At 44.4% G+C, this 9,514-nt stretch overlaps 1 protein-coding gene across 2 annotated transcripts; it reads right to left on the minus strand.

Annotated features, from left to right (window-relative positions):
- Positions 1–4,197: 4,197 nt before the first annotated feature.
- Positions 4,198–9,286, minus strand: LOC133929359 (CRM-domain containing factor CFM3, chloroplastic/mitochondrial-like). 2 transcript variants are annotated; one of them, XM_062376085.1, is made up of 11 exons: positions 8,437–9,286; positions 7,754–8,231; positions 7,526–7,656; positions 6,632–6,976; positions 6,231–6,387; positions 5,862–6,154; positions 5,691–5,750; positions 4,799–4,888; positions 4,623–4,722; positions 4,559–4,587; positions 4,198–4,241 (listed from the first exon to the last, which is right to left on the minus strand). In XM_062376085.1, the coding sequence occupies exons 1-9, from the start codon at positions 9,163–9,165 to the stop codon at positions 4,642–4,644; spliced, it is 2,364 nt and encodes a 787-aa protein (XP_062232069.1). In that variant the 5' UTR covers positions 9,166–9,286; the 3' UTR covers positions 4,198–4,241; positions 4,559–4,587; positions 4,623–4,641. The 2 variants fall into 2 exon arrangements, with proteins under 2 accessions (XP_062232069.1, XP_062232068.1); XM_062376084.1 differs by having other exon boundaries at positions 4,198–4,445.
- Positions 9,287–9,514: the final 228 nt, after the last annotated feature.

The following is a 9,514-nucleotide window of genomic DNA, read 5'->3' on the forward strand; positions in this document are numbered from 1 at the left end:
TTCTGAAGAAGAGTCGAGAGTAGAACAATCTTTTTTTTTTCTGGCAGATGATTCCTGAGACTCCCTGTGTGACCTTGATAACTGATAACTTTGTGCTACCGTCTTATATATGCTACTTACTTTTCTTACGACAAGTCTACACAATGCATGTATGTCGTGTCAGGATGAGAAAAGATTCCCATGTCAACGACGTACCAATGCCTCTACGATCATCTCTAAGTATATTTCTTTATTTCATTCTTATTTCTTTTATTTTCTCTTATCTTCAACAATTTTTTTAAAAAAAAATCGTGAAAGAAAAAAAAGATAATCTAAAAAAATGACCTTAAAAATCGTGATAAGAACCTTAAAAAAACCATTGAAATACTGAAGGGAACGAAAATCCCGTCGTGAAAATATTCTAACCCTTAAAAAAAACCGTTGGAGATGGTGTAAAATAGGAATCGGTGACGAGGTCCAGAGGGGCATTATCGTGATCGTTTTCCTCCATCGTGATGGGCCTCCGGCGTGGCGGCATCCCAACTCCAAATCAAGTTGCTCCATTGTTTAACGCGGTGGCCTAGCTCTTCATGACGTCGCCTACTCGTGTGGCAAGTAGCAATACGAATTTGTGCACCGAATATAATTTGTGTGCTGATTTTACATCAAATTAACCTTTGACCGAGCTAGCCTGGCAAGTTGCACACAAGACAGCAACAATGGCCAATGATCAATGGCTTGCCCACTTGCCCGTGGGATCCTATCACAATATAGTTTCTTTCCAATAATGTGTAGGGGGGCGTTGCTATATTTTAAACACCTGAAAACAAGGATTCCTTCCGTTGACGCCTCTAGACCGTCGGATGATCGAAATCTAGGAGGTGTGACGTGGAGGCGTTCGGCAAAAAAAGTACAACACGTACGATTCCGTGGTACTAAAGAGATTTTTTTAACAGAAACCGTGTAGTAGCATAGCTAGAGGTGGTTTTTTAAATATGTAGCCACTACCACATCTCAATCAATATCCCGCTTCCCTCAGGGAGTCGGGTTCCCCGGGTCGCAAGCAGTCTGCCACGGCCGCATGATACAGTTTGGATCTGATTGGTTTTTCTGTATAAGATTAATCTAGTTCAACGAATACATATAATTTTTTTAAAAAAAATATGTGATTGCCTATCTATGCTGATTCAGTCTAACTTGACATATGTAAATTTACATCCGCAATCTGGCCCGATGAATGTAGGCTCATGCATCCTCTTACGCACATAGACTTATTTATTATTATCATAAAATCATCTTTATATGAGCGACTAATTACAGTCTTAATTCTTGCATTCACTCATACGCTTTCAGATTCGATCAGCTAAATAAAAACTCGATTTAATCTGTCTACACAGTTACAACCAGCATAACACTCTTCTTTTCAAAAATATAACTCCGCTCAACCTATATACAATCTATACCAACCATCAATTACACGTTTGTGTGCATAGTGCACATCATCTCGTCTCCACATATTTAGGTTGTAAATTTTTTTTAGATATTTTTGGATAGTTTTTTAGCGGAATTAGGTGGTAACGAGTGGCGGGGATGCAAGTTTTAGGCTTTTAAAGTTATTAGATCGATCTAAAATTTTAAAAATAAATTAAGGATTATTTCCAACTAATTAAGTTAAAAAATGAATTAAGTGGGTATCCACTTGCATCCTACTGGTTGCTTTTTGACATGTTCTGAACTTCCGGTATTCGGCCGAAAGGCATTCTAGAATCTCGTGGGCTTGAATGAATGTTCGTTTTTGTATTGGACCAACAAATCGTACATGGTTTTCGTTAGCTTTTGGATCTGTGATTTGGACTTCGGAGGCACCTGTGTGGGCCAGGGTAGAGTTGGGCTGACATGAGTCAAAGCGGTTACAGCCGAGAGGCCTCTTTCCGTCTTTGCGCGCACGGGGGCACTGCCCGCTATGCAGCGGACGGGCGATTCCTATATGTAGTGCACCCGAAAAGAAATTACGATTAGCACTATTTAGGATTCAGGGTATGTCTTGTTCCTCTTCTTCTCTTGTCTTCGTCGCTTCAGCGCTTGAAGATTCGTCGGTCAGGATTAGGGTTGGGGACTCAGCGAGCTATCTTTGACAAGGTCGTTGTCTCCGATGAATTAGGATTCGAGGTTAGACTAAGATTAGGGCTGCGGGGTTGTGTTAGGGTTTGGGAGAGCTTCGGCTATGAAGGGAGGCCCGAAGGTCAGTCGGCGGTGGTTACAAACGCGGGGAGGGACGGTGAGGATCCTGCTGGCTACAGGAAGCGGAGGACCACCGTTTAGGTAGTGTCGAGGCAGGGGTGTCACGGTAACAGCTTGGTAAAACTGGATTAACGTTGTGATGATAATAGATCCAATGATGGAGAGCGGTTAGAGACAAAGGAGGAGGATGAGACATATAGTTGAAGTCGACGACTAAAGAGATGACGGCGGCAATGGCCGAATTCGTGTGGGCTGTGAGCCACGCTACCTAGGTACGTTAGGTCGAGGTACGTGCAGTGGTCCAGTGGACCACGTGCGCATGCTGCCACCTGACGGTTCACATAGGCAGTGTGTTTGTGCTGCGCGCCGGCACCTGTGAGGCTGTGACCCTATCATGTTGCTACATCACACCTGAAAATACTTTTTTGCGACAAGTGTACCACTGTTGTGTGTACCAGAATTTTTTCCCAAAACTTTGGAGCCAAATTTTTCTCATTAACTTTCTTCTCAACACTTTTTGAGCAAAAATTTTCTCATACAAACTTTTTCTTAAAACTTTTTTTAGTCAATTTTTTCTCGTGCAAACTTTTCTAAAAAAAGGAAGACAGGAAGGAAAAAAGTTTCTGAAAAAAAGAAAGAGTGAGATGCTGTTTGGTGGTGCGCTAGGGGTTCCGTGCGTGCGTGCACTAAATAGCACGGCCCTTGACATGGCAAATTCGCACGCTCATACGGGAACTCGCGCACCTTCCGGACCAGCCCCCAACTTTTTTTTGGAAAAAATCTCCCTCCGCGACTTTCCATTTTTATAAACTTTTGTAAAAAAAAAAATATCAAAATATTTGAGAAAAAAAGATTAGCTCAAATTTTGAGATTTTTTTAGAAATAGTTTAGCTAAAAAAACTTTTAAGAAAAAAGTTACACACGACTGGCCCCCATAGGCTGCCGTGGGCCGTCACACGCTTATGGGCCGGCTGGCTCGCGCGCGAGCATCAGCTTTTTCGCACCGCACCGATCCCTTCCTGTCAAGGCAGCAGCCAACGCCCAACGAGCCGTACGAGCTGCGATGAACGTGTGCATTCATCGCAGCCCGCGCTGCGCCGGACCCGGCTCGCTGCTCCTCGCCTGGCCAGTGGCCACCACCACGCGAGGCTGTGGTGCAGTACCCCGAGCTGAGCCCCGAGAGTTCCTAAAGCTGCATGCCTTCCCACAAGTTCCCACCGACCCCTCCCGTGGCCGGCCGCCTCGCCATTCACCAATGCGCGACTCCTCGAGCTCTTCATCACTGAACGCGCGCGCACGAGCCCATGTAATGCAATGCCGGTCTCATGATCTGCTGCACGAGCGGGCACCACCAGGGACGGACCTAACCGAGCCTGGTTGCTCTCGGCCGGCGATCCCTGCCACCGCGCGCTAACTCGTAGAGCCGCACCACAGCCCGCTACGTTGTATCATCCAGGAAGCATAGTGCGTGTACGTGCTCCGGTCTCGCACGGTAAGGCTGCGGGAGCTTCAAGCAGTTCATGCAACTGCAACCGAATATCACCACTGTACAATTCCTATATGATGATACGTAGAGCAGCAGTACACAGCGTTCCTGAAAAATGTACTGAATTCGTACTCGAATTATTTTTCTTCAGGGCACAGAGAGGACACATGATAACCAGAGTGTGCAAGACACAAGAGAAAAAAAATCAAAGTGTAATGAACAATGGAACATCCTTCAGTTATTTTTCAGCGGGAATGAGTCACACAATGCTCGTGTGTCCCGGTATATTTTCTGGAGAGAAGTTTGAAAAGAGCCTCCTACACCGATGCCTCTTAAATGATAGTTACAAAATAAGACGCGCAAACAGAAAGGGTTAAAAAAGGAAGAACCGAGATCTGATCATTTTTACCCAACCCAGCTCTAACACTTGTAAGGCAGATCCCAACAATCATTTTGCCAAGACTGAGGCAAAAGGAGTGTGCGCATCAAAAAACAAGGGAAACTGCAATACAATCATCAAGGCCCATCGCCGAACCTGGTTACAAGAAGGATTAAAAAGATGCAGCTTATGTTCCAGGAATAACATGTCTTAGTAGACAGCTAAGAAGAGCATTCTGTTTAAACAAGTATAGCTGAAGATTGGGGTTATTTCAGAACCTAAGAAAAACTAGTCTATTCACTGAAGTTGATTGACTCTAAATAAATGTGCTCCTCCATATTGTTCATGATAAAGAATGCCCTGAATACAAACAAAAACAGCACAACTGAGCGTTTCCAGCATACGGTTTTGTGTATGATATACAAACACAAACTCACTAGTAGACCAAAAGAAGCAAGTATCACTGCCCTTACCATGAATGTCCTAAGGACGGCAATATCACCTCCAGAAAAGCATTACTTCAGAATTTCACATCACAGAACCCAATTCCGCATTACTAGCTGTCAATCTCATCATCATCTTCAGCGTAATCATCGTATTCATCTTCATCACTTGATTCATCAAAATTTTCTTGGTCCTGGATGTGCATAAGTAAAGAGTGACTTAACGGTGGTTTGAAAACAGACAGCATCAGTTTTGGGGAGAACACATACCTCATCATAGCTTGCAGAAGTATCCACTGTGCCATCTTCATTTTCCGAATCTGAGCTATCCTCCTCTTGTTCCTCAAAGCCCTCGATACCCTGTTTTGTTTCACATCAATAATTCATTAATCAATGAATAAAATTCTTAACAAAGGGAACATATATTATTACTAGTGCAACTACAATTAGAACATTTCAGGTAAAGCAAGTGTGGAAGCCGAGGGGCTGCTAATCTGCTATCCATTTGTTAACAAAGTATAAACAAATAATAGTGAATCTCCTTTTATGACTCAAACAAATAATTACAAGGGGGAAAAAAAGGAGGCACTACATGTTATGATCCTAGGATCATTAAGGAGCATCCGCCGGGGGATAGCCGGGCGGCGTTGGCTGCTAGAGGAGGGATTAGACTATAGATTGGGAAGACTTAGAATATTGCAAGAGACTTAGATTAATTCTTCTTTGCTTGATTACAATAATTTGCGGCTGCCCCTTTATATAGAGAAGGGAAATTACACTCCTAAATCAATTCCAACTCCTAACTTATCTCTAAGCAGTCCCAATTCAATCCGACTCCTAACTTATCTCCTACCAAACTTATCTCTAAGCAGTTCCAATTCAATCCGACTCCTAACTTATCTCCTACCAAACTTATCTCCTAATTAAAAGGTAATAATTATCTCCTGCTACTGCCGTGGTGACCCTTGGGCCCACATGAGCGGCCGGCTGGCTGCCATGACACCATATGTGCCACACTTCTGTGGTATATATTTTATGCCTCCAAAAATCAACTTTAATGCCACTGTAACAATACAGTTGAACCCTCCAACCCAAATCCTGACATAAAAAGGTTGTCTTCAAGGATATAGTAGAACTTTCTGTATAATTGAAAATTACATACCAAATCCAACTTCATCTGTTTCATATTGTTTTCCAGTTGAGCTATATGCTGGCTGAGGGCCTGCATGACAAGTTATGAGTTTAAAGGAAAAGCAAAAGATGCTAATGCTATCCAGAAGAGATTTCAATGAAAACAAAGACAGAAGAATTCCATTTTTCAGGGAAAACTAACCTCATGGCGTTGCATTGCAACTGCACGTTTCAGTGCCTTAGCCTTTGTTAAGAGGTTTCTAGGCCTTATGTTAATAGGCCTCCTGTAGTTCTTTCCACGATAAAAAATGAGCGCATAGCCCTTTGGAACTCTTTCTATCGCAACAAGTATACCACCACTCTCATACTCTAGAAGTCGTGCTGTCTCCTCAACAAATGATAAAGTCTTCTGCTTGGAAATCAATTTGACAACTTCCCTGTGCTTCCAATGCAAGTGCATATTTTCAATGACACCATCAAAGACACCACGAATTCCTGAAATTGATAAATAGAATAATTGGTCAATAGAAACGGTCGAGCATGATCCGAGATTATCATTCAAGAAACTTACCAAGAGGCAAGTATGACTTAAGCCGCAAACCAATCCTACGGAAAACAGATTTTTCCTCATCTGTAATCATTTCTCGATCATCACATGGATCGGCGAGGACCATAGAAGCTTCAATCTTTGATAGTAAGCGCCTTGCTCTATGCATTTTTGCCTGCGCCTGTATATTTGAAGAACAAATCAAGGAACAAGTAATGGCAACTAAAGGAAGAAGAGCCATGCCAAACAAGCACCATTGCATACCTAGAAGGTGAGAAAGTCAATCTCATAATTAGAAGGCAATGAATAACATGTTAACCACATTAAAATGCACACTGAAATGAAATATCCCAATTTAATTGTACGCATATTTTTTCCCTTTTGAAACTACAGTGATCTAAGAAAAACATATCGAAATTGCTTACAATGGAAAGCTTGTGTTCGAGTTTCTTGAAAAGCTTTTCTTTTTCTGATCTGGAAGATGCTTCTTTCATTTCTTCTTGCTCCTTAGCAGTTACTTCTCTCCCCCAACGAGCTTGGGCCTCCTGAAATTCAGCAAGAGTACCCACAAGAGCATGCCCATCTAAACCATCATCCGGTGGTTGTGCAATCAAAATACTTCTTCTCTGCTCCTCCACGTTCTGGATATCTTTTGTCAACTCCTCTCTTTCAGCCAATGCAGATGCAACAGATGTTGGGAGGAAGTCTTTTCCACGATATATTACAATGTAAAATTTATTTCGAAGAAGCAGGGTACCCCCTGTTAGATTCTGAAGGAACATGAAAAGGAAAATTGTAAGACATTAGCTATTTCATGAAGCCTTAACATACATGCGGTGCATGAACAGAATTAATTCGTATCTGTAGGGACATGCTTTTGGAACTATATGCAAATTCAACACAGGAATATAAAGCTAAAGCATTCTCTACTGCAACCTTATTGAAGCATTCTCAACTTCAATGGGGTAAGGTAGAGGAATTTACTGTACAGGAGCCAAGTTTTACAATTTACATGTATAGGAAGCAAAATTTGTTACCAATGTTTACTAAAAACTAATTTCTGGTGATTGTTTTAGGAACTTTTGGATTTGCTTGAAAAGGAAAATATAAGATTGCCAAGCAAATCTTGAATAGTGATTTAGATTTTTTAGTTGCCTTAGATTATGATTTAATTGTGCTCAGATGATATATTCAGCTGTGGTGAGCTTTGCTACTAAGTATAATATGACAATAACTAGTGTTTCAAGGTTCCTTGAAATAAATGTTGCAGAGTGGTCATGTCAGTCAACGAGGGAACATCAAGAGCGTGGCATTCAGACCTTTATTTCTTCTGCCATTAGCTTATTATTTGTGTTCTGTATTCCACGTTTAACAGCTATTTTCACCACCAAACTCTTCTCCCAGAGCTTAACAATTGCTTCTGCCAAGCCTTGATGATTCCGGTTTCTCCCTTCAATGAAGTTTAGCAAGCTATAAGCAGGTGTTTGCTGTCAACAGGTAAAAGCTATGACCGGAAAAAGTGATATGCACACTGTCAAAAGCAATACCTAGAGCAAAATGGCATGGAAGGTTCCTTGCTAACTTCCGCAAATTAGTCAGCTCTGTGTTGGTAAGCGTCGTACGCATTCCAGTTGGAAGAAGTCTATATGGTGTTTTATAACCAGGGATTGTTTGAGGCAGCAAGTCGGCATCCACTGGCAAAATACCCGTTCCCCACCAATCGACAAAACGAGGACCCAACTCATCGAGCATTTGATTGAACTCCAGCTCTTCCTCTGTCATGTCATCAGTATTCTGCATGTTCAATTGGGACACATTTGCATTTTGCACAGCCAAATCCTTCCCCTGATTATCACTCTCAGCAGGGCTGGAGGCATCTGGGATGAACAATGCACCATCTTCCTCCTTCACTGGTGATGAGGCACCATTTAGAGTTTGAGATTTTAGAGGCCTTTTGTAATTGCTCCCTCGGTAAACCACCATTACACTTCCAGACCTCCATATGATCAATCCGCCTGTGCGTCGCTGATCAATACACATAAACATCATGTAAGGAATCCATTTTCGGAAGACAATCAATAACTCTACATGAGATTAAAATTCAGCACAATAAACAGGACAATGCAAGTTCAATTGCCACTATGCATCACCAAATTTAACAGTACTCAAGGACAAGCTGCCAATTGCTGCATAATTTGATATCAGAGGACAGGGGCTATAAGGTGCAAACCTCAACAAGCTCATGGGCGGTCTTCATGTCGTTCGCGAGGTCCTCGTGGAACTTGAGCCGGACCAGCTCCGACTTCCTCCACGCGTCATGGATCTTCTCCGTGACGGCCTGCGTGACCCCCGCCTTGGGCACGGTGATGCGATCGCGGAGAGTCATCCCCAGCCTGCGCAGCCGCCGCAGCTCCTCGTCCTCGATCGTGAGCTCGGCCAGCGTGGGCGCCTTAACCCTCCTCCTCTTGACCCCATCCTCCTCATCCCCCCTCTTCCCCGCGGTCTCCTCGTCCTTCTCCCACGGGAGGACGGCCTCGTCGAAGCTGGAGGCGGCGAACTGGCGGTCGGGCCGTGACCAGCTGCGGTGGAGCAGATCGCCGAGGCGCTCGTTGCCGTCGGGGGCAGCGGTGGCCGTGGAAGCGGAGGGCTCGTCGTCGTCGGTGCCGAGGCCGAGGTTGCGGAGGCGGTGGACGATGCGGTCGATGGAGGTGGAGGGGGCCGGGGCGGGGGGAGGCTGGGAAGGGTCGGAAGGGGCCCACTTCTTCAGCCACGGCGAGCCACTGCTGGGAGCGGGAGGGGCGGCGCGGTTGCCGCTGGAGGAGGACGGGGAGGCCGAGGCCGCGGCGGCAGAGGAGGAGGCAGGGCGGGAGGAGGAGAGGAGGCGGAGCGGGAGGAGGCGGAGGTGGGAGCGGGAGGAGAGGCGGAAGGAGTGGTGGAGCGGGAGCTCGGAGAGCGCCATGGAAGCGGAGGTTGCGGGTTTAACGCGGTGGCGCCATGGATGGGGCGAGACTTAGGAGGTTGTGTGGGGTTTTGGGCGGATAAGGGCAGCTCCAGCAGAGACCTCAAAAACGATCGGCTCCCCTGTACATACACTCTGGCGTCTAAATTTGAGGCTTCCATATCACTGTGTTCGTAGTCTTTTTTCACCACTATAGGAATATGGGTGCAGCGGGAGCTCGATGGCGGTTGTATCACTGTTTACAGAGTATGTATGTGGATTTGAGGTGAGGAGAAGAGTAATGAAAGGTAGAAATATGATAACTGCTAGACATGAAAAAAATAGAGAATACTGTAATAATATTATGTAA

Source organism: Phragmites australis, chromosome 9, assembly GCF_958298935.1.
Source record: "Phragmites australis chromosome 9, lpPhrAust1.1, whole genome shotgun sequence".
In the NCBI taxonomy this organism is placed as follows: domain Eukaryota; kingdom Viridiplantae; phylum Streptophyta; class Magnoliopsida; order Poales; family Poaceae; genus Phragmites; species Phragmites australis.

Excerpts from the sequence above, each read along its gene's own strand:
- LOC133929359 (XM_062376085.1), bottom strand. The coding sequence starts at position 9,165 with ATGGCGCTCTCCGAGCTCCCGCTCCACCACTCCTTCCGCCTCTCCTCC. Across the intron at positions 8,232-8,436 it reads CCGCCCATGAGCTTGTTGAG|CGACGCACAGGCGGATTGAT; the intron begins GTTTGCACCTTA and ends TGTATTGATCAG. Across the intron at positions 6,388-6,631 it reads TCGAACACAAGCTTTCCATT|GCGCAGGCAAAAATGCATAG; the intron begins GTAAGCAATTTC and ends TCAAATATACAG.